The sequence below is a fragment of the Dermacentor silvarum genome, chromosome 7, assembly GCF_013339745.2.
Source record: "Dermacentor silvarum isolate Dsil-2018 chromosome 7, BIME_Dsil_1.4, whole genome shotgun sequence".
NCBI lineage: Eukaryota > Metazoa > Arthropoda > Arachnida > Ixodida > Ixodidae > Dermacentor > Dermacentor silvarum.
Genome location: NC_051160.1, coordinates 139466972 through 139492430, shown reverse-complemented (window position 1 = coordinate 139492430; position 25459 = coordinate 139466972). Strand labels below are relative to the sequence as shown.

The window sequence follows — 25459 nt, the reverse complement described above, 5'->3', positions numbered from 1 at the left end:
TGGTCATGGTTCATCTGTAAGTCATAAAAAAAAGAAACTTTAAGATGCTTTTAAGAAGACAATCAACATTATTTCGTCAGGTATTTCAACAAAATAAAAGCAATTAAGAGATACCAAATCACGGTGCACTGTATGCTAAAGAATATGATATCCGCATTTGTGTTTGCAGCGGATACAGTAATTCGATGGGGTACCGGAGACACGCAATTTTCCGAATTTCAGAGCAAACGTGTTCCGTTTGAGTTGTCAAGGACCATGCGAGCCTCAAAATATTTCCCAATTACTTCAGGAAAGATACAGGTTGGATAGGTAGACATGCACAATTGCTGCAACTAGGTTCGTATATGCATTCGTACTGTGCTTAGTTGGGCTTGGAATACTGGGGCCGAATGATGAAAGGGAAAAAAAAAGACGCCCCGCTACTCTACATACACGGGCCTTTAGAGCACTGAAACAAATAAACTGGCATATTAGCGTCCCTTCGTCCCATCACTCTTCCTAATCTTGTTGAAAGAGAAACGTATTTTATGAGGTGAGGAGGAACTCAGTTGACTTGATGTGTGAGCGCCCAGAGGCAGGCACATAAAATAGCTCTTGCAGAGCGCCTGAATGTGCATTTTTAATGTACGAGCGCCCAATCATAACAGGCACTGAGAAGCGCTCAAGGCGGACCACAATGGCTCAAATTTTGTCGTTATTGAGATACGCTTCAGGAAGCTTAGAAATACGCGTACCGCCAGATCTATCCAGCAAAGCTTCAGACAGTGAAAAAATATATACTTATAATACGAATTGAGAAAATGTAAGGCTCCTGATGTAATTATTGAGTCGCTAAATCTGCTAGCCTGCCTTCTCGAAAAGATAACTTCCAATCATTGCAATGCATCGCCATTATCTCATATTTGTGCACAGTGACGTCGGTGTAATGGATGAAGATGGATACGTGACTATCGTGAGCCGCATCAAGGACATCGTAATCCGAGGTGGAGAAAATGTATTTCCGGCCGAGGTAGAAGAAGTGATCAACACCCATCCCGCCGTCCATGAGAGTCTGGTATATTTATTTCCTTATTAACTTATTTACACAATCTTCGGGCTTGAAGGCATTGCAGAAAATGGTGATTTAATCGAAAATATCATTTGCTTCAGAGTTGATAGCAGCAGAACCTTGAGCAAAAATATATCTTTTTTTTCGCCAGAAACATGTTAGCTGTCAGGTCGACATGACGGACCATTGATCTTGATATAATGATTCTATTCGAAAACGCGAATAAAAAGATAATTTTCAAGTGTTCGTTTGCTATATAAACCTTACAAAACAGTCTTTAGCGGTATCAATTGCGGCAACATTCAAATATTCACTGATCAAAATACATCTGTATATTGAGAACATTCCTGCAGAACCTATTTGACATGGAAGTGGACGTTTTTGCGATTAGCTATAAAGCAATGGAGCGACACAGCGTATTCACGCCGCAAAAACACGTCATGTATGATGCGTGATCTGCAGCTGGGAACCTCTCTTTCTCTTCCCTATGGAAATGCTGCGCCTCAATGCTTGCGGCTCTTCAATGCTTGCGCCGCTTTTGCCAGCAGTGATCCAAAAACAATGATTAGATCAAATTTCTGCTACGGCTGTGTCATCAGGCTATCCAACGATGGTGTAATAGATTCGTGGAAATGTCGGTATAGAATAAAACGTGGAACCGACAAAATAACTAGAGAAGCACATCATTCCACTCCTCTCACATCAACTCAAATCACGAGGGCTGATGCTAACATTGGAACAGAACTATGCAAATCTAGAGCACAAGTTTATCGATTTAACGCCAATGTAATCAAGAGTCTTCAGTACAGAGTTTACCCCTATCTACAATTTGTGATCTCTGGTTGTGCTGGTCGTGGCACAGACTTTCTAATTCATGGTATCAGGATAGAAGTGGCGTATGCAGGCAGCTGGTATCAAACACGTCGTTCAGCTATGCATTGTTGCATGTTCGGCCATTCATGGGAGAACTTACAGCACGTTCTATTAATCTGTCCTGAGTTTGAACGGAAAAGATGTGCTTTCAAGGAAACGGTGGTTACCCTTGATATCTGTCTTTTCAGTATCATGATTAAGCTCATCACAGCGTTAAGCTCTGAAAGCTTTAATAACCTTTTTTTACTGGACATGACTTTGTTTCTGTGTATTAGCACCTTGTATGGCCTTTTGTGTTATTGTTATGTCGAATCATTCTGTATTTCCTAAAGATTGATTTGTGTGCTGTGTTCTTTTCTATATTGCCGGTAGTTTTAGGCACGTTTACGAAATGTGCATTATTGGATATTTGTGTCTTTTATAACCTCAAGTTATTATCATTTGTTCCCTGAACAATCTATTGTTTGTTGCGAAGCCGATCACACAAGAGTTGCCACTCTTTCAAATATTATCACAATAAATCTCTCACTCGCGTGATTTATATAGCAAACATTCAAGGGCGTTTGTTTCACATCCCCCTACCTTATTCAACTAAACAGGCGAAGAAAAACTTGCACCAACTTTATCCATTCCGTCTTGAGGGGCGAGCGTAGGCGCGCTTGCGCCATCTCTTGATCGTTGCGTAACTAGACACCGGCTCCAACCATCGCGTACGTCGCGGGAGCAATTCGAAAGTCGAAGGATGTCAGAGTCGTGCTATGAAGGCGAGCATCTAGGAATGGGAGAGAGTCGGGCGTGCCAGAACACTACTGAATCAGTTTGGGTCAACACTGCTTCGTATATAAGTAAACGTTTATATGTTACCATTTACTCTCAGTTGACCATTCCCTTGGTTTTCCCGCCAACACGCTTTTGAGTGGTGAGACAAGACGTTTTAGTTCGATACATTTTCGCTAAACTTGATGCCGCGAGGATCAATTGCACCATAACAAATTCGAAGTATCAAGCGTTCAATTTAATTAATTAATGTTCCTACTTGAAAAGGCGATCTTATCTAAAGTACTTGATTACCAGTCGAGCAAAGCTGCCGTCTCCAGCTTAGTAGGTTCTATGTGTTTCTAGAAATGTTGATATGAAGCTGATTACAATTAGAATGCAGCGCCGCTGCAAGGAAGCAGGTTGTTTTAAATAATGATGCAGTGTGTTGCTAAGGCTGCTACAATATGTGCGAATCTTGCCGTTTTATTTATTTATGGTATTTACGTGCATTTTCGATCAATTCGGTATCACAAGGCACATTTACATCGATAATTCATCATATACAGGAACGACATATTCCAATTCGTTAATTTCTTTTTCGATAAGAACCGCAGTTTTATTTGTGTATTCACTGTGTATTATCCCGATATTCCGTGGGGTTGTCCCATAACACCACTAGTAAGGCGAGAGAAAGACAAAGATCTGAGACGTGGACAAAACTTTGTTTTCAATATACCAAGATCATATACCTTGGTAGCCGAAAGCGTCAGTTTTCTGGATACTCTTGGTTTTCTGTACTGTAGGAAGCTTCCTAAGGAGATACCAAATAACCTCTTTGTTATGCAGGCAGTAAGTCGTAAGAACGATATATCTATAAACAACCGTAGAGGATGTAGTCTTTTTCCAAACTGCCTTAACAACAATTGGTGGTGACAAAGGCAAATAGCAGATTAAAACAGGGCAGTTTTGTGAGATCAACCTCATTGGGGTAACAGGTGATCGGTGTACCAGACGACCGGATGGGGGAGGAACTCTGTGCGTGGATAGTACTCAAAGAGAAAGCCAACGTCACAGATGAAGAATTGAGACAGCACTCCGAAGGAAAGGTAAATAACTTTGCTAAAAAAATTGAAACATTATGCTCACACTTAGGTGTACTTCATGCTGTAGCCCAACAAAAGGAACAAATTGGAACTTGAGATATGCTTCATTCTATCAAATAATTGCTTCGCGTTGAATGGACAAGAAATAATTATGCAATATTCTCATGTCATCAATCAGCGTTAGGTAAGTTTATTTTTTCTTGTGTAGAAATAACCCTTCAAATATGCTGTAATTTTAGAATTCGGTCTCAATAGGCGTACGATCTGGAGTCAATTTCGGGCATGCCGTATATTGTACATTTTTATATACATAATTATGTCTTTGTGGTTGTCATTTTGCTTATAATGAGAGCGTGTGCACCGAATGTTATTGTTATACGTGCTAATTCCTACTGGCTGAGTTTGCAATTTTTCATAATACTATAGTGTTGCTACTGCCGTACGTAGTTGTAATATGTACATCAGCTCATGTGATTCTGTATTATTCTTCTCAAGCTTGTCGTATTGTTGTTCAGATTGCGTTTAAGGTAAAACAAGACGTTTTGCTTCCAAAGTGCTTGTTCAGGAGTATTAGTCTATACATCTGACCTGGGGCGCTATAACGTAAATTGATTCCAAACTGTTTTGATTCCAATTTCTGCAATCACCCTCCACGATAGGTCAAAACATTTTCGGGCCACTCCCAACCTCGCCTGTATGTTACGCGACGTCACGAAAACCATGATAGCGGCATCCCCATCTGATATAACGTGTACACAATGATTATGCATCATTACACTGCACAAAAGAAAAAAAACAATTATTCCTGATTTGACGCCTTTTCACCATTAGCCCTCTGCTATTGGTCCAATGTTTTCTGGCTACACCCACTTCGCCTGTCTGTCACGCGACCGAACAAAACCGCGAAAGCTCACCACGTCATAGTGACGTGTACGCGAAAAAAATGCAATAATATGCCGAACAAAACTGAAAATTTTTCTGAATAGCCACAGACTGCCCCTTTCCGAAAAGAATAGAAGGTGGCTGCCCACCGATCGCTCAGTTCCTCGCTTCTCGCACCTGCCGGTGAGCATGTATTTATTTGCGCATGATACACATTTTTGCGTGGCAGTAAAACGTTATCGAGCCCTTTCGCCATGCATAAGACAACGCTCTGCCAACTCTTCCTTGCTGAGGATCCGTTTTAGCTGCATTCTTATCCTTCCGTTGCACGCCGCCGCGATTTTTGACCAGCCACCGCAAGCTAAGAAAGGCGAAGCGGACAAATCGGAGAAGCCGGCACCACCCTCTTCATGCGCTTATCTATTTTCACTGTGCATGGCTCGGCCCCATCGACACCCTCTCCACCAGAGCGTGCTCCTCGCCTCTTGTCAGCCAATTAGACAAGAAAAACTGCTGAGTGTAGACAATGTTATTGGTTTTGAAAACGAACAAAGGTGACCTCCTAAAAACGGGGAGAGCGTTTGATTGGGTTGCTCAGACAACGCTGCGAGTCACCGCCCGATGCTTGCGTCGGTGGTTACGTAAATTTGACGTCATGAGTTTGGAGTCAAAACAGTTTGGAATCATTTTACGTTATAGCGCTCCTGCACTTCCAAATTCAATGTATTATTATTATATGTTCTGCTATTTTCGTAATGTCTGTCGTGTTCAAAATTTTCGCTTTCTTGTCCCATATGACCGCACCGAATGTGCCTTTAATAAACCTAGAGAAAGAAAGAAAGTATGACCGCAAAAGGCTTTAAATTACAGGTCAGGTGTGGTAGGCTGCTTTGCTTTCTGGCTAATTATTCTTCAATATACAATGCTAAAACACCGAGTTCTTTATCCCGCAAGGTTGAATTATATGTCCTTGCGTGGTCATTGCAAACACAGCTTATTCCGTTCGCTTGCTTTCTCTTTTTCTCTTAGTCGTTCATTTTAATGTATTAGTTTTAGACTCTTCTCGTTATATGCGCTAATTTGTCTATTTCGGTGCTATTTTTGCGCTTCGCAGCTCACTCGCTTCAAGATTCCACGTTACTTCATCTACGACCCCAAGGTTCCGAGGACGGCCGTCGGGAAGGCGCAAAAGGCCAAGATGCGTCCCTTGGCCGCACAAATCCTAGGACTCACAAAATGAACACTCCTACTGCATCATGTGTTTTTGTAAATGAATGTGAGTCATATGACATTTGTACCGAAACGGCTGCGACTGAGCGATAGTGGCAGACTCATTTGACCCTTGAGCACCTTGATGGTATCTTGAAAAGATTGTTACAGGTCACGCTGAGTACCATCATGAGTTAGTGAGCATTTTTTGGCTAAAGGGAATGCACTGCTCAGGAATGTCTTCAACAGTAAGCCAAAAAGTCAAAGCAGAATCACTAGCGAAAACAAAGTCAGTGGCAATTTCGCGGTAAACGCGAGAGAAATGCGTTAGCATTACGGCACACCTGATTGAGGTCCCAGATCCATGATTTAAACCGCGTTCACCACATCCCTAGATGGTCAGTCGACAACTGACGGTGGTAGCGAGCAGACCACCGTCGCACTCTGCACATAAATAAATAAATAAATAAATAAATAAATAAATATATATATATATATAATAAATAAATAAATAAAATATCTTATAAGCTCTCCCATCCCCTCTCCACCTCTATCACGTGACCGGGTTCCGACACTTCATATGAACTTTTTTCCACTTCGACGTACCTAATGTCAAAGCATTAAAATCGCGGAGTGCGGCACGAACTTGAGTTTCAGGCTACTACTACATCGACCAACCTGATGTCACTCAGGAGCTACGCTACACCTGATAAAACTTGTCGTACCAAATCTGTGTACTCAATGCTGCGTGAATAAAGGAGCCCAGAAAAAATTGGCTGATCCCTCTATCAGACAAATCGGTGATAGCCCAAAAGTGAAACTTGTATTCTAATAAGCAGTAGCCGCTTCGTGGCACCTTCATAAATCCAAGTTCATATAGTATGTGCACACTCTTTCAATAATTAGTTTCGCTCGAAGGGCGAATCATCGACAGTGCGACCTCGTGTGCGCGTCTGTTTGTAACAATGCATACGCATGTCTGTAGAAACTCAGTTTGGTGCGACTAAACTGCATGCAACCAAACGAGACAGTATGATGTAGACTATTGACCCACAGAGGTTGTATTTTTGCACAATATTTTTACAGCGAAGCTGTTAAGGGCTCACTCTTCGATGGTCGTGTCCGCGTGTAGAAAAAAAAATGTCGCAGTTTCACCCGAAAGGCGAAGCATCAATTGCGATAGCAAATTACTAGAGAGCTATTCGGAGTAAGGACAAGTAGTTTTATCAGCTGTATAAACTTGCACATGCAGCGGCACCAACAACGCGCAGAACTGTTGTCGACGCCGTCGTAGTTTTGCAAGCGTTCGCAGCGAACGCGCGCGCCGTTGGTGACTCTTGCCGGTGCCTCTGGGGGCGGCTCGGAGGTTTTCGACGATATCAGAATGGGACACTCGTCGAGCAGCGTTGGACATCTTACCCACCTTCTCGCCTCGCAAAGTCTTTATATAAATACGCATTTGGTGCCGCAGCTAAGCGTCGCCTCCCCTCCCGCCCTCCCGTCCCCCCACGGGCTTTCGCGCGACGGAAGAAGCCGCGTTTCCTCTCTATATATGGTGATTGTAAAGGAGGAAAGAGACGCTTAATTATTCAGCCCTTCAGGGAGCACGGCGCAGAACGCGCGTTTGCTCTCCGCCGTGTGTTCGCTCCCCGTGAAAGTGCGCGTTCCTCACGCGCTTTCTCTCGCACATACAGCATCCGGCGCGCAGCGACGATTTAATCGCCGTTGACGTCATACGGAACCTGACGACGACGCCGACGGCAGAAATCCGCTTTGGAGTGTCCATATCATTCTATCGCAATAACACTCTCATTGGCCGCATGCTGAATGTGCGAGTGAAAGCATGCGAGGGGCGCGCGTTTTCACGGGGAGCGAATGCACAGCGGAGAGCAAACGCGACTTCTTCCGTCGCGCGAAAGGCAGTCGGGAGGGACGGGAGGAAGGGAGAGGAGGCGACGTTTAGCTGCGGCACCAAATGCGTATCGTGCGACTGGGCGGCGACTTTACAATTGCTAGTAGGTACAGCGGGGGCGTGGCACTGCGGGTAACGTGAGTTCTGCTTAACACGTGTTGTCATGGCAATCGTGGAGCTCCTAAGTGCCTAGGGACGTAATCGCTTAGAGACTTTCCAGGCACTGGTCTCCGCTGAGCATGGCTCTCGTCTGCGAAGCGGCGGTCGTTCGGGTGTTGCGGAGCGCAGCGTAGCAACACCCCAAATAAAAAAATACTGCTCCAGTCAGGTAGACTGCTCCTTCCCTGATAGTGAGATTATATTTGGATCATCAAAACAGTGATGCGTTTATTTAGGAATACCATTGTTTCTCTCTCGCAGGAGAGGGCACCCACTTGTCCTCGGGCCTGTCAGAGAGAAACGATAGTATTCCTAAATAAATGCATCACTGTTTTGATGATCGAAATATAATCTCACTGTCAAGGGATGGAGCTGTCTACCTGACTGGAGCAGTATTTCTTTATTTGGGGTGTTGCTACGCTGCCCTCCGCAACAACCCAATGACCGCTGCTTCGCATCGGAGCCCGGCACCGCGGCTTCCGCCGCGGCACCGGGGTACAAACGCGAGCAGTATCCGCTTGTTTACACCACCACAGTTCACCGAGATGAGAAGCCGTCATGCCACACCACCACTACTGCAAGGATTTCCGCTACTAGAACAAACGCTACAATAATAAAGCGCGGCCTGCGTGGGCCTGACACCGCCAGACATTCAACGCGCCCTAAAAAATTCGCTCCCTACGCACGTAGGAGCTGCACTCCTGAAGGTCGCTGCGCCCGGTCCCGGAGATAAGAGAGCCACGCTCACTAACTAGCAGCCGCCGCGCAGACCAGTGCCACAAAAGTCCCTAAGCGATTATGCCCCTAGGCACCTAGGAGCTCCACGATTGCCATGACAACACGTGTTAAGCGGGAGTCACCTGACCCGCAGTGCCACGCCACCGCTGTACCTACTAGCAATTGTAAAGCCGTGACCGGGCGCAAGGGGAACTGGCGACTCAATCAGCCACGCGAAATGAGGAAAGCGGGAAGGCAGCGCGGGAGGGAGGGAGTGCGGCTTTTGCTCTGCGAACAATTGATTGCGTAATTGCACTTTGCGCGGCGACACGCGGTCGCGCGCACTGTATCTTAAAAGCGATCGGCAACACGGCTCCTACCTTTAAGCGCTGTGCTTTCGCCGCTCAATTTCCGTTGAAGTGATAGACCGCATGAACTTTCGCTCGCTACTGCTGGCGCGCTTGCTCACGCCAGCGTTTTGACAACGGTTGTGTGCAGTCATCGAGTGTGATCCATGCATGTTTGCGTGTGCGCGCTGACACCATCCTTGTTAATTCAGTTTACAAGCGAATGTGTCCAAGTTTATACAGCCGATAGAGCTACTATCCTTACTCCGTATAGCTCGCTACTAATTTGCTATCGCAATTGATGATTCACCTTTGGGGCGAAACTGTAGCACTTTTAATATTTCAGTCTGAGAAGATTTAACATAAAAAGCATGCGCTGCCGGTGTTTTTTTCGTGACATTTGTTTATGGGCTGTCATTCTCAAATTTCTTAGGAGCTGTATAAACTTGGAGATGTAGCAGCACCAGCAAAGCGCAGAACTGTTCTTGTCGGCGGCGGCGTTTTTCCCGCGTTCGCTCCGAACGCGCGCGGCGTTGGTGACGTGCTTATGAAGAACGTGCCAACCTTTGCCGTACACCCTATGACGGTGTACCATCGCGACCATAAGGCCATAGTCCCTGTGGTCACTACATAAATGAAGACCACCGGATCATATATATTTGTCATTTTTTAATAGTTCAAATAACCAACTACGTCATCACATCTCAATAGTCATAATTGGAAATACATAATTCCCACCATAGTACAGCTTCGCTGGTCTTCAATCTCCACACTAGCGGAAGGGCTGACAGCTTTTTTTTTTCATCATAATTGCAGTTTTTACTACAACGCGAAAAAAGAGTAGCAGTCACCATGATAGGGTGAGTACATTACTTAGCGCGTTAGCATTCTTAAGTTAGGTAAATCACTTTCGGGAGACTGTGTATTTATCAATGTATCTATGTACGTTTGTGCGTTTTTACTAACCGTTTTTGCGTCTACCTGGGTCACTGGGTAATTTATGGCCCAATGGGTAGCGCATCGGGCTAGTGTGGTGAGGTAAGAGGGTTCGAAACCAACTGTCGGACCAACTTGGGTCACTGAGTTGTTGACGATGTGTACATTTGTGCCGTTCTTCAACGAGCCTCTTTCACAGCGACATGAGTCACTGCAGATGCGTTACTGGGTAGGTACCGCTGTTGGAAGAAACTCGTCGATGCCGATTTGGAATACTGGGTACGTGACACTAAGTTTGCGCTGGTCCTGAATGAACTTCTTTGACGCCAACATGGGTAACTAGCTATGTGCCGCAGGGAATGTGCCGCTCTACAATGACGAAAAAGTTTCCTTAAATTTCTCCAATGCTCCGCGAAATCGAATGCACGTCACAAGGGCTCCTCAACGACAGCATTAGCAGTCTGCACCACAACTGCACAGGGTATGTGCTGCTTTTCAATGAACGCCTTTTAGCGAGCTGCACCGTGCATGCACTGGGTATCTTCCGCTCTTCGGTTACCCTATCGCCAACTTGCGCCGCTCAGTATGGGCGATTAAGGGTCATTCCACGCAAAACGTTACAGCCCAAAAACCGACCATCGTGGATTTTATTGAAAAAATTGGGCTAAATGGTTATTGTGTGAATAAGGTATCACCAAAGTATTTTGATCGAAAAAAAATGTTTGATCACAAGAGCGCTCTTTGAAGTTTTCGCAAAGAAGCAATAGTTGGTTGGAGGTAAATTTTTCTTATTGAAGTCTTAAACTAGGTGTAACAACAAAGTTTATTTTAGAGCATTCTAAGGCCATCCTTCTTTCATATAATGGGATAACTGAATGTATTTTAGAATTTATCACGTTTATTTGGCTCAGTAAAAAATTAAGAAATCTTGCGTTTTCAGAATGTTTTTTTGCATAAACTGCGCAAATTTTCAACTACAATATTCTTTCTTCCTTTCCGCATCTTGCAATAGTGCATGCTAAAAATACTTTGAAATTTTGAAGGCATATATTTTTTTAGAACAACACCTCCAAAGTTGGCAAAAAGTGGATTTTTTGCGAGATTCATGCCACATTTAAGCGTTAAGGCCCTCCAGATAAAAATATGTCAGATCGCTCAATATGAGCACCGACCTCTTAGCTCGTGATTTAGAAATTTTTATTCGAGTAAATATTGTTTGGAGCGAGAAAAGTTTTTTTGAAGTCAACAACCAATACCACCAGTAGGCATTACGTACGTGCCGCCGCTTGTCTCGTCGTCTGCTCGTTGTCCGCTGCGCGTCGCCGTCTGCCGCCCAGCAGACAGCGGCTAGTATATGGGGTGATCATGTTTAAGATTTATGGAATTTTAAAAAAATCGCCTGTAGCAGATATAATTCTAGTCCTTGAGCGGGATTGTTCAGAAGCGGGCAATACTTGCACGAGAAATCGAAACACATATTGAACTAATTACCAACAAGTGCTAAATAACTTGCTAATTAATTACTTTACGACGCATATTGCAATTTACAAATTGTAGCCGCGGAGTTTGAAAAACGCATCCACTTGAAATTAATTTCCACGATGACACCAATGTTGAGATATTTCCTAAAGTATGGGATGAAATAGGTGAGCGGTTACTTTTGTGCTTCAATGTATATGTGAGCATTTTGTTAAATAAATCGCAGTTTCGCCCGAATATGGAACCATCGATTGCAATAGCAAATTATTGGACAGCTATAGGAAGTTAGGAAACTTGCAGGCGTAAGTTGGAATCAGCTTGCGCAAGACAGCGGAAATTGGAGATCGCAGGGAGACTCATCGTCCTGCAGTGGACATAAATATAGGCTGGTGATGACGATGATGACAGGACGTAATGATAGTCGTTTTATCGGCCGTATAAACTTGTAAACATAGGCATACTAAGTAAATTAACAAGCATGGTGTCATGCGTGCACAAGCAAACATGAACACATCTCACTCTATGACCGCGAAAACTTGCTGTCAAAACGTTGCGGTGAGGCAGCGCGGCGGCAGCAGCGAGCGAATTGACCTTCGGGCCACCCGGAGTACAAGGCTCCTGCCCTCCCCACTCGTCGAGTAGGGGGGGGGGGGGGTGCGTTCTATTGCGGGCGGCTTGTATCTTGAAAGTGATCTGTGTCAGGGACAGAGTCCGCTCTGCACTGCGTTTTTGCAGACTAGTTCGCGTTGATGGGAGTGCCTGCACGAAGGTCAATTCGCTCGCTGCTGCTGCCACGCTTCCTCAACCCAGTGTTTTGACAGCGAGTTTTTAGCGGTCATCGAGTGAAATGTGTTCATGTCTGCTTGTGCATGCGTGCCACCATGCTTGTAAATTTACTTGGTATGGCTATGTTTACAAGTTCATACGACCGATAAAACTACTATCCTTACGTCCTATATATGTCCACTAATTTGTTATGGCAATCGATGCTTCGACTTTCAGGCGAAACTGTGATTTATTTAACAAAATGCTCATCTAGGCATTGAAGCACAAAAGTAACCGCCCACCTATTTCGTCTCACCCTTTATCTATATATCTCAAAATAATATCTCAAAATTGGCGTCATCCTGGAAATTATTTCAAGTGGATGCGTCTTTGAAACTCGGCGGCTGCAATTTGTAAATTGCAATATGCCCCATGAAGAAATTGTTTAATTAATGAGCAGTTCTTTGTTAATTAGTTCAATATGTGTTTCGATTTCTCGTGCAAGTATTGCCCGCCTCTGAACAATCCTGCTCAAGGACTAGAATTATATCTGCTACAGGCGATCTTTTTTAAATTCCATATATCTTAAAAATGATCACCCCATATACTAGCCGCTATCTGCTGGGCGGCAGACGGCGACGCGCAGCGGCGGCACGTACGCAATGCCTACTGGTGATATTGGTTGTCGACTGCAAATATTTTTTCTCGCTTCAAACAAAATTTACTCGAATAAAAATTCCTAAATCACAAGATCAGAGGCCGGTGCCCATATTGATCTATCTGACATAATTTTACCTGGAGGGCCTTAAGGTTTAAACGTGGCATGAATCTCGCAAAAAAATCTACTTTTTGCCAACTTTAGAGGTGTTTTTCTAAAAAAATATATGCCTTAAGAATTTCAAGTTATCTTTAGCATACACTATAGCAACATGCGGAAAGAAAGAAAAAATATTGTAGTTGAAAAATTTGTGCAGTTTATGCGAAAAAAAATTCTGAAAACGCAAGATTTCTTGCTCTTTACTGAGCCAAATAAACGTGATAAATTCTAAAATGCATTCAGTTATTACACCTAGTTTTAGACTTGAATAAAAAAAATTACCTCCAACCAACTATTGCTTCTTTGCGGAAACTTCAAATAGCGCTCACGTGATCAAAAACTTTTTTCGACGAAAATACTTTGGTGAAACCTTATTCACCCAATAGCCATCTAGCCCTATTTTTTTCAAGAAAATCAATGAAGGTCGTTTTTGGTTGGTTCATTTATTTGGTTAGTGCGATGATAGACTCATCGTCTAGATTCCTGAAAGCTATGTTTGTTATCCCGTCCGGACCCGGGGCCGATCTCTTTCTGAGGTTAATAATCTCTGCTCCAACCTCTGTCGCGGTGATGGGGGCATCCAGATCTGGGTTGGGAGGTCTCTCGTAGTCCTTAAACACCTCGCTCTCTGTTTTTGCAAGATATGTCTCTTGGAGCTCGCTAATGAGATAGTCATCTGTGCCAACGAAGCCATGCCTCGCTTTCACCTGGTTTGTTTGTACTAGCCTGCATTTTTGATTTACTAGGGTCGATGAGATGACTGAGAAGGCTCCAGGTTTTGGAGAGAGTCATATTGGCTTGCATCTCATCGCACTTGCTGTACCAATTCTGTTCGTTGAGCTTAATCGCATATGTTTTGATTTCTTTATTGAGTTTGGCTAATTCGCGCCTGATATTCCTGTTCCATCTTTGTGCCTTGAGTCTTTTATCCAGGTTACTCTTTCTGCTCCACATGTTCAGCAGTTTGATGTTTAGCGCTGGGGGTGCGTCCTCATCCTCTATAGTTGTAGTCGCTTGCCCTATGTGCGTTTTAAGGAGGTGTGTCCACTCGTCGATATTGTAGATATCGTCCGGCACTGAGGCCTCCTTTGTTATTTCTCTGAATTTATCCCACTCCGTTAATTTCGGCTGTTTGACGAGGCGAGTCTTGACGCCTTTTCCTAGCGTGAGCGAAATAATAAAGTGGTCGCTGCCTAGATTTTCTCCTGTGCTTCTCCACGTTACAGTTCCCGCCATATGGGTTATCGTGAGGTCGGGTGCAGTGTCCCTGGTTATACTGTTGCCTGTGCGCGTAGGGACGCATGGGTCAGTATTTAGAGTAAGCCCTAGCGTTTGTAGATCCTCCCAAATTCGTGTACCTTTGGGGTCTCTGTAGGTATATCTCCATTCCTCGTGAGCCGCGTTGAAGTCTCCCATAATGATGAGCGGTCTCCCATCTGCGGCTTTGAGTGCTTTGCGGAATAAAGTGATGAATATAATTTTATCCTACCTGGGTTTGGCTGTACACATTCAGCAGGAATATGCTATCTCTATTTATCTTTTCTGTGATAATCTCAACGAGAACAGCCTCTGCCTCGCTTGGGGAGACATCATGGACTATGTTGCAATGTTTCGCTTTACGAAGATGTTGACTCGGCATTTATCCCCCTTGCCGCTGTCAAAGCTTTGGGAACCCGACGACAACGGCAAGTCCCTCCTCTGACGTCACGGCAGCGCCGTTCCCAGCGCCGCCATCGGTAGCGCACAAGGTCAAGGCCGGTATTTTGTAGCGATGCCTTTCCGATGCTAATGCCTTTTCGCGCTTGGTCAGTGGTCAGAGCGAAGGTCCACTCACGTTATCAACGGGATAAGCCGGCCGTGAGCGGTGGATGGTAAGCCTAGAATAAAGCGTAACTATCGCTACAAAATACCGGCCCACGCGCGCTCCGTCCGCTGCTATCTTCGGAGCATGCGCAGAACGATCCCCAACCAGCGCGCCGCTTTGAATGGCTGTCTGCGATCGACGGCGAAGCGGCGATCGCGCCTTTGTTCGCGTTCGAGCCACAACGTAGTGCATTGTGGATCGGCGCAATCAGCGCGACCAATGCGCAGATTAGCGCAGATGGAGAAAGAGCCACCTCGACGTCGGGCACGTCGCAGCGCGTTGTCGGCGTCCGGTTACGTTGGCTGGGCCAGTGCGTCAAACTATAGACGGTTTCATCCAGCACCCACCGCGCTCTGGCAACGCTCTGCGCCGGCATCCAGCGCTCTTAGGGAAACTTCCGGTAGCGGTTCCTTTTGCTCGTTTTTGCTGGTATTTGTTCGCTCGCGCGCTCGTCCTGTGCATATTCGGTTTTATGTTTCGGGTATATCGACGTAAGTGCGACTTGTGGCATTGAGTGTGTTGCGTGACGGCGAATAGCTCTCTGGAGCATCGACTGTTTTCATTACCAAGTTCACTCCTCAGCGGTGTTTTGCTGGCTGTTGATGTTGGCTTGAAGATGCATTCCGCATCGTGCATATCACCTGTGGAACGGTCAAGGCTGGGTACGTATTTGTCGTGCCAATGTGCAGCCTTCGTTCAGGAACCAACCTCCTTTCGAAAGTGCGAACGTTTAGTTTCCCTGTTGAGGTTGATAGGATAAACGCCTGGATAGCAGCGGTGCGCCGGGACAAGTGGCAGCCTCCAAGAGCTCCCAGATTTGCTCTGCTCACTTAATCCAAAGTACGTTACTACGTGGAGTAGCCGGACTGCTATAATGCTGAATAATAAAAGTGCTACTGCGCGATTGTTCTGGCCGTATGTCGTGTAACTCACGCGAGAGCAGCTCGACTGTCACCCCGAGCTTGCCCGCTTGTCCAGTTTCTTGCCTCGCCGGGGAACGCCATTCCATGGACATGAGTTTAAATTATTGTTTAGCGGGTGCCATGCTGCCGCTGTTTTAATTTAATGTTTTTCGTATCGCGGGCACACGTGCACTTCTGCGGCTTTACTATTCTAAGTTACATGTGCGCATTGGTTTATCATGTTTAACGTCCCAAAGCGACTCGGGCTATGACGGACGCCGCAGTGGAGGGCTCTGGATAATTTCGACCACCTCTGGTTCCTTAACGTGCACTGACATCCCACAGTACGCGAACCTCTAGCATTTCGCCTCGATCGAAATGCGACGGCCGGGGCCCAAACGGCGTCTTTCGGGTCAGCAACCGGGCACCGTAACCACTGAGCCACCGCGGCGGCATGTGAGCATTCGTATCGGTATCGCAGAGCAGAATCGCAGAGCAGAATCGCAGAGCAGAATCGCAGAAAAGCTAGCGATTTCCGTGCATGCATGTAGAAAGTTTCGGCCACATTCTAAAAGCATTTACGAATTAACGGAGGCCAATTATGGATTGCAATCTCGTGCCCAACACTACAGGTTTCATTTTGTTAGAACTGTGGTAAATTCGTGAGCATTTAGGTTAGTCCAATTTCAGTCGACCTAGGCTTCTTGCACTAAATGACTTTTGAGAATGTACAGTTATTTGTGAATGCATATTGAAAAGCAGAAACAAGGCATTTGACGCAGAAAACATGTGCATGTACACATGCACAGCTTACCACTTCATCCTCCATCTTGCAGCAATAAAAGTGCCATTGCGAAATGCAAAAACGCCCGTGTGCTTGTGTTGTAGGGCACGTTAAAGAACCCCAGGTGGTCAAAATTAAACCGGAAACCTGCACTACGGCGAGCCTCATAATCATAACTGGTTTTGGCACGTAAAACCCCAGAAAGAAGAAGAAAGTGCCATTAAAGTTTTTCTAGTTTTCGGCAGTCCTGTTACGTGCCTTGAAGACAAGTCTGCGTTCATTGCATGTCCTCACTAATATGCTCCTCTTGTTGCTCCGGTGTTGTAACTGAGGGAAGGTGTTTGGAGCCTGACGAAAACGAAAATCGCACGACATCATCGTCCAGCGGATCGAGCAGCTCTCCGCCTCTAAACATCAGCTTTTGGCGATACCGATCTTTTGCCTCGGTGCTAAGCGCGTTAAAGTAGTGGCTCGTCATCTCGACAATATTCACGATGTAGTATCAGCTCATCACAGATTTCACCAAGCAGTGCAAACATCGACACGCCGGCCTCACATCGCGCATGCATTCAAACAACATAGCCGTAGCCGGAAGTGCTTCAAGCTCTCCTGCCAGAAGTTCCGATGGGGCAACCAATCAGCGGCAAGCGAGGTTTGTTTGTAAACAGTAAAACCGTCTATAGACACTGTTCTTGCCAACGTGACGTATAGCGTGTGCGGGCGCGCGCGCGCGCTTACGCTACGTCGGACCATATCCCTGCCTCAAAGGGCAGCTGAATCACTTTTCAAAAAAAAGGGAACTTTCAACGAATTATTATAGTTTTTTCACCCCAGCAATAGAAAAATCATAGTTTAACAGCCAGAAGTCACCACTAGTTGCTTTAATACAGCAAAAACAAGCTGCAGCGTCTGCGGGAGACGCCGCAGGTCATTCCTAGGGCTCTGATGGCAAAGACGACCGTGAAGTCATCTTAGGTATCGGCGAGAAGCGTGATTCGAAGAGAGCGCTCACGTGACTCCTGTATTGACGTCATCCTCGCGCCCGGTCGCGTATTTCCAATTGCTAGTAGGTACAGCGTTTGACCGCTGGTGCCACGCTGCGCCGCTCACGCGTACCATGTTTGTAGCCGCCGCCGTTGGAACGGAGGAGGCGTTGACGGAGAAAACGCTGGGCTCGTGATGACTAGCCTGCTGTTGGGATCGGTGGTATTATAAACGCATCACTGTTTTGATGATCCAAATATAATCTCACTATCAGGGAGGGAGCAGTCTACCTGACTGGAGCAGTATTTTTTTATTTGGGGTGTTGCAACGCTGCGCTCCGCAACACCCCAACGACCGCCGCTTCGCGTCGGTGCCCGGCACCACGGCTGCCGCCGTGGCACCGGGGTTCAAGCGACCGCGCTGGCAAACAGAGAGGAAAAAAAGAAAAGCGTGATAACAAAAAAAATATTCTAGCCCGGGCGGGATTTGAACCAGCGAACGCATGATCCCAAAGCGAGCACCGTAGCCACACAGCCATACAGCCACTTTTTTTTTCTTACATGGTATTTATTGCATCATATATATGCGGGAGAAATACTATCTGCGGAAAACGTGCAAGCACCAGCCAACACATCTCAAACTCATGGCCTAGAAATGGCCTAAAATCTCGTTAAGCACACCCTGCACGAACAAAACTACAAGTAGCTTTGTTCTTAAACACGTGGCAAGTAACTTTGATTCTAAAAAGGTGGCAACGACAAGCAACGTAACAAGAGATGGTACCAGTCCGGTTGAAACTCTGTCAAGTCATACATGTCCTTCAAGTGACCAATCATTTGAGCGTAGTGAAATTTCGCCGAAACAACAGGTTCAGCGTTTCTGTCTAACATACGCGTCTTCCATAAGCTGTGTAGTCCAATTAAGAAAAACATATCAAAAGGCACGTCTTCTCCGTGGGGTGCAATCAAGTATCGGATGGTATGGTGATTCAAAATGAAGTCTTTCTTGAGAGTTCTTTGGAGCACATCCCAAAACAATATTGCGTCTTTACAACTTATGAAGCAATGCTCTATAGTCTCAGGTACATCGCAAAGGCGACAGTTCACAGGGAATACAAAAATTCCTTTTTTGTGCAACCAAGTTTTGACAGGTAATGTTTCACTGTGTAAATTAAACAAAAACGTTTTTGTACATGGGGATAAAGGCATCTTGCGGACTCGTTTAAGTACGTCTTTCCCTGGCAAACTGGAGAATGTAGAACGGTAAAGTGGAGGTGGGAAAATCATTGATATCAAATATTTGTATAGTTGTTTTCTGGACACTGTGTAGAGATACTCAGTAGAAAATCGAACCATGAGGAACTGCACAGCGAAATATACTTCATACATAAAACCCCACAAACAAGGTCTTTGAGAATATTTGGACGAAACTACCAGATTGGGTAATGCATTGAATAAGTTAATTTGCATGAATGATCGTAGTATCGGGTGTGAAGTATCTCGAAAAAAGAAGAAACGCCAAACAATCTGTCGCACATATAGATGCACTAGGCCAAGTCCGCCAGCACATACGGGTCTAAAGATATCTCGTCTCATAGGCTCAAAGGTGGAGGACCACACAAAAGTAGCAAATATTCTATGAAATCGTTGAATATAAGTCCGGGCACAATGAAGTATTTGCAGTACATAAAATATTTTTGTAGCCAGGAACAAGTTACAAGCTGCCGCCCTACCAAATATAGAAAGGCGGTGTGGCGTAAAGGTATCCGCATGGCGTTGAAGTGCCGGTACACGTTCCCGCCAGTAATGTGCACTAAGCTTATGTGCATCAAAAGGTACACCAAGGTATTTAGGTGGCACGGTTGTCCATTCTATACCAGCATATTGGGTCGGCATACATCCCCATAAGCCAAACCAAAGACCTGAGCTTTTTGACCAATTTATCTGGGCACTAGAAGCCATACCAAATTTTTCAGTCAATGATAGCGCCTTGTCAATGCTCTGTTTGTCTGAGCAGAAAAAGGCAAGATCATCTGCGTAAGCCAATACTTTGAGTTCATTGCCCAAAATGTTAAAGCCATGAATGTCACTGCATTTTAGAATGCTTATACACAATGGCTCTAAATAAAGGGCAAATATAAGTGGTGATAACGGACAACCCTGTTTTACAGAAGAAAGAATAGACACCGGCTCGGACAGATTTCCATTAACAATTATATTGGTAGAACAGTTAGTGTAGCAGATGCGAACACCGTTGTAAACAACGGATCCAACATTGGCGTGTTCTAAAAGTTTGAAAAGGAACGTGTGGTTCACTCGGTCAAATGCTTTTGCTAAATCAATCTGAAGCAATGCAAAATGATCACAGTGGGACGAGCAGTACTGAAGAGCTGTTCGGACTAGATGCAAATTTGTTTGTATGGAACGGCCTTTTAATCCGCAAGTCTGGTGAGGTCCAATAAGTAATGCCATTGCATACTGGAGTCGATTAGATAAGATTTTTGCATAAATTTTGTAGTCTACATTTGTCAGTGTAATGGGTCTATAGCATTCTACAAACCGCAATTTTTCTTTCTCACTACTTTTAGGGATTAAGATAATATGACTTTTAGTTAAAGATTGTGGTAGGCAATGTTCATGAAAACTAGCTGTAAATATATTAAGTAAAACAGAGCTTAATATAAATTTAAAGGCTTTATAAAGTTCCCCAGAGATTCCATCAGGACCTGGTGTTTTGGAAAGCGATAACTGATCAATGGCAAGTTCTATTTCTTGTTGGGTAAATGGTGCACTAATAACAGAACCATCATCCTCTGAGAGAGGGTCAACTAGGGAGACGAAATGTGTCAGAACATCAGGATTTGGCGTATGAGCTGAGCTGAACAGCGTTGCATAATATCTTTGAAATTCTTTGATGATCTCTTCCGTTTTTGTCACAAGCACGCCATTAGAATATATATCTGAGATGTGTTTTGAATTTGCATGCTGACGCTCATCAAGTAACGCCTGGCGCGTTGATTCTTCTGAGTGCAAGACACGGGTTGTACGATAGAGGTGCTCGCATTCGCGCTCAGCCATACAGCCACGCTTCCAAGGGTTGCAATCATGCGAACCATATGATTGCGTTCGAGCGCCCTCGGCGAAAGAAACCACCTAGAAACGCGGTACGCGCGAGCGGCGCAGCGTGGCGCCAGCGGTCAAACGCTGTACCTACTAGCAATTGGAGGGTTGCCGCCCGGTCTTTCGCCGCTACGCTCGCCGCGCGAAGGGGGCAGAGCTTCAACGAAAATGTAAACCGCGATTGCGGTGCTGCTACGCGCAGAATCGAGAAGCTAACTGCAGGAGTTTAATTATAATGTGCCAGCCTTCCGTACCCCTGTAAATCTTCAAATTCGAAAACATCTTCAGCTTCCCTTTAATTAATAGGCAACCGATGACACCCCGAGGGAGAACTCAGTTAATCAGGCGCGAAGGCGCTCGCGCGGACGTCGGCGTTCTTGACAAAAGGGACGTCTCCTCGTTCGCAAAATACGCCGACGGAACGAGTAACGCACGGCCGGGGCCAGGAGGTCCAAAGTGTTCATGAGAGAAAAACAAAAGCCGGCAGATCCCACGCCCTGTGGGACTCGATGTTATGCGAAGCGGAGTGCGGGGAGCCGACCAAGCTTACGGAAAGACCACGAGAGCACCAAGCCGTAGGGGGCTGTGTTATGACCTACCTGACATGTTATTGTCATGACCTATCATTTACCTCGGAATCCATTTCAGTGGCTTTTGAGTGTTAATCTCGTTTTGCTGAGTTGTTGTCATTTTTGCTGAGTCATCTCATTACTATGACTTCTACCATTATCCTTTAGTGCTTCCTTCACTTAGTACCCATGTCAGAACCAAGGAGGTTTAAATAAAACTTGCTGGAGTGGAGGAGACGCCCCTAAGCTGAAGCCGCGCGCCGCCATGTTGGCATAGGCAGAAAGCGCGCCTTCTGCCACGGCAGCCGCAGTGCAGTCAGTGTGGTGGGGTACGGACGTAGTAATCGTTGCATCGTGTGTTGCGTGCGGCTGCACAAATCGAGCGAAAAAGGACTCTGGGATTACGTTTCACTTGTAAGTAGCAAATTTTGAACTTCATGAAAACTTCTCTGCCTGTTGCCACACTTGCTGACAGCTCGTAATCTGTCGGCAATTTCGCATCTGACGGTTATTTTTTCTTTTCAAACAGGTTTCCTAAGGGCCCAAATGTGCGAAGCACGTGGGAGCGGGCTCTTTGGCGGGAAGGCTGGAAGCAAAAAGATGGCGATCACATGTGTTCGAGGCACTTCACGCCGGGTTGTTTCGACCGGACCGGGCAGACGATACGGCGGCGACCCGGAAGTTGTCCGACTGTGTTTGACGCATTTCCAAACCACCTGAAAAACCAGTTATTACACATTCTTGTACTAATTGACATCACCAGTGCGAAGCGTGAAAAGGAAAAGAACGCACCGTTTGCTATTCGCTGAAATTAAATAGCTGGCCCCCTAGATTTCGTAATCGGTTGCTGTGTTGTCTTAATTAAATGGTTTGCTCGCAACTACGAGGCGTTAAGTAGCGTCGTTTGAGCAGTATACGAGCAGCTATTTTGTCTTACATTTGTGCCTTTTCTGTTCTTATATTTGTGGTTGCTTTACGCAATGCCGTGAGTAAAGCCAGTAGTTTTAGAAGTACTGCAGATTGGGCAAGTTGGTGCATCGTAAGCTTGTCTTAATTTAGCTCAACTCAGTTTGAGTATGAAGGGTAAAATGAACAGGCGACAGGGTGAGTGCTAACTTCCTACTGGTTTTACTTCATGACCCTATTGCGCATTATATAGCCCGCACAAAGCGCACGTGACATAACAACCAAAATTAAGAAGCATGCGAGTGCAGTTCACTGAACCTGTGTTGACAATCTAAGAAATTCACGTTCCTTGCTTGATAAAGCTATGGAGGCTTACGCACATCGTCTCACATTTAAAAATGGCATCAGCCTCAATAATCCCACACCGCTCTTGATTGTGGCTACGTCCTATGATGATGCATCTGTCAAGTAGTGGTTTGCAGCTGCTAGATTTGCAATGTAGAGCAAGGAACCCGCATGATGAAATTTTGGTGTTAGCATTGTAATTATGCTCGCGCAAGCGATCGTTAATACACCTACCGGTCTGCCCTATGTAGACACGGTTACAGGACAAAGGAAACTTATATACTACTGCGTGAGTGCAATCAACATACTTGCTAACACGTCTTTTTTCACACACTGGTAGCGCGTCTTTCTTAGGGTTAGTAAGTTTGCAAAGCCTATCCAGTTTATCAGGAGCAGAGAAAAGAACTCGGATGTTCGCTCTGTGTGGAACCTTTTTTAAATTGTGAGAAACATTGTGAATGTATGGCAACACACTTGTTTTGCAACCAGCGTTCACTGCACTGTTCTCCTGTCGTTTGTGCTTCCGAGAATCGCTGAGCAAGCATTCTGCCACGGACACTTGCAATGGCATCGGGTAGCCTGCTTTTGACAGGCGCTTGCTTTGCCTTTCAAAACTAGCGAAGACAGAGTGGTGGCACGATTTTTTCAGGGCATTATTAAAACAAAGTTTGGCTATCCCTCTTTTTATCAGTTTGGAATGCGCTGAATTGTATGGCAGGAGAGGTTTACTGGACCGCGGTTCATAGCTCCAGCAAGTGTGCTCTACTGAGCAAGAAAGACGAAGGTCTAGAAACCGGATAGTACCTTCTTGTAGAATTTCATAAGTGATTTCAAGGGGAGCCAGACATTGCCTAATTGTAGGCAGAATTGAGGCGACCTGATCTTCCACTTCATCTGATGAGCATTCGATAAGAAATTAAAAAATCATCAACGTAGCGGAAGGCTTTCATCACTTTGGTCTGCGTAAGCTTCTTTGAACGATTAGCGCCTAGTCTTGATAAAAAGAAATTGCTGAGTATGGGAGCTATGCAGGACCCTATGCATATTCCCCTTTTCTGTAAGTAAATAAAATTGTCCCACCTGATGAAAGTTGATACGAGGCAAAGGCTTAAATGCTCTAAAAACGGCCACTGGACATCAATACATAATTTTGGAAACGTATGGTACCATAATCGTCAATGGACTGTTCCACAGCTAGTATAAGGTCTTTATGGGGAATGCAGTAATAGAGATCCTTTATGTCTATGGAAAATGCTTGGTGACTTGGTGAAAATGCTTGGTGACTTGGTGAAAATGCTCGTTGACCATTGGGGGGTGGTTAGTTTTCAAGAATTCAATTACTTCCTCAGAGTTCCTTATTAGGAAAGGGTCATTAACCGGCAAGCACCTCAGTTTGGCTTGTAAAAACAGAGCAACTGGCTTCTGCCAAGAATCATTTTCTGAAACGATCACCCTTAAGGGAACGTTAAACTTATGCGTTTTCGCACTGAACAGGACCATCAGGTGTTCCCTCTTAGCGTTCTCCGTCTTTTTTCTTAGCTTATCGAGATTGAACTTCTTGCAAAGTTTTATAGCTGACGTTTTTACCTTGCTTAGTGACACACCGTCGTGTTAATCACTCCAGTTTTAAACTCTTCAATTCTGTTTCCAGGTGAAAAGAAAGCGACCCCCACTGAGGCCTCGGAGTACTGCAGCCGACAAAGGTGTTGAAGTTGACAAAGTTGTTGAAGATGCGGCAGTTGCATCACCTACAAAGCAGCATTACAAATAAATGCTTCATGTTTCTCGAGAGGAGATAACAAGGCTCAAGAAGATCAAAATTCTGCAGCAGAGAAAGCGGAGATTGACCAAAGAGGACGAGACTGCTCCAGAGATAATAAGGCATATGGACCAAAAGCTCATCTCTGAGGAGGACATGGCGGTGTTCACTACAGCCTTTTCCCCTGATGTACAGCAGCTCCTCAATAGGGAGGAATACACCACAAATGCACGTATCCACCTGAGCTGCGTGCACTTGCGTTAACACTGCACTTCTATGCTCCGTCAGCTTATGAGTATGTATGTACGCTAGAAGTTTAACGGAGCACTACCAGCAGAGCGCACTATACGAGAATGATACAGTTCCATCAACGGGGATCCTGGCTTCACAGCTGAGTGACTGTCTTTCTTGAAAAAAATTGTCCACTGCCGCACGGAGACTTTGTACTATACTTTGATCGTCGATGACATGTCAATCAGGAAACATGTTGAGCTTATGGGCTACAAAGTGGATGGATATGTGGACTTTGGGCGTAGAACGCGTGATGACAGTGTGCCTGAAGCTATGTGGACTTTGGGCGTAGAACGCGTGATGACAGTGTGCCTGAAGCTAAGAATGCATCTGTGTATATGCGCCTTGGCTTGAACTTGCGAATGAAGTTGCCACTTGGGTATTTTTTGATTGATTACTTAACAGGAGCAGAGAGAGAGCCGAGCTAACGAAACAGTATATTGAAAAGCTAACGTCAATAGGTGCTGATGTTGCTTCACTGACATTTGATGAGGCTGCATCAAACATCACCATGGTGAAGTGGCCGAACTCTACATAAGCATCAGACTCCATCAGGTGACGAAAAAAAACAGGGAAATGAGTGCCGAAAAAGTGAGGTCTGCTCTTACGAGGCTGATTATCTTTAAAGACCAGTGATACAGATCCTTCGCCGGTGTTCACGCTTGCAAGGAGTACGCCAAAAGAAACAAAATAAAGTTGACTGCATTGTTATCTGCCATTTGACTTCGAATGATTGACTACTTCCCCCTAAGTTCTCGGCATAACCATTAAAATACACAGTGGGGAGACGCACTCAGCGCGGCCGGCGCGCTGCGGCTCCCGTTTCTTGCCTATGGCAATGTGGCCGCCGCGCGCGCGGCGCGGCTTCACCGCCGCCCATTGGTAGCAGGGACGTAGCCGGGGGGGGGGGGGGGGGGGGCGCTGATGGGG

General features: G+C 45.4%; 1 protein-coding gene across 17 annotated transcripts in view; it reads left to right on the top strand.

Annotated features, from left to right (window-relative positions):
* Nucleotides 1-25459, top strand: part of LOC119458481 (medium-chain acyl-CoA ligase ACSF2, mitochondrial) — a 574759-nt gene that overhangs the window by 308730 nt on the left and 240570 nt on the right. The window contains exons 14-16 of one of the 17 annotated variants that reach the window (XR_007468047.1): nucleotides 913-1054; nucleotides 3676-3786; nucleotides 5795-6310. The exons of 13 other annotated variants lie outside the window; for them this stretch is intronic. Coding sequence is in view for 2 of the 4 variants with exons in the window: in XM_049671251.1 (XP_049527208.1) it covers nucleotides 913-1054; nucleotides 3676-3786 (253 nt within the window). In the remaining 2 variants the exon portion in view is untranslated. Of the gene's footprint in view, nucleotides 1-912; nucleotides 1055-3675; nucleotides 3787-5779; nucleotides 6311-25459 lie in introns of all 17 variants that reach the window. 3 more of the 17 variants (XR_007468045.1, XM_049671251.1, XM_049671252.1) reach the window with 3 other exon arrangements.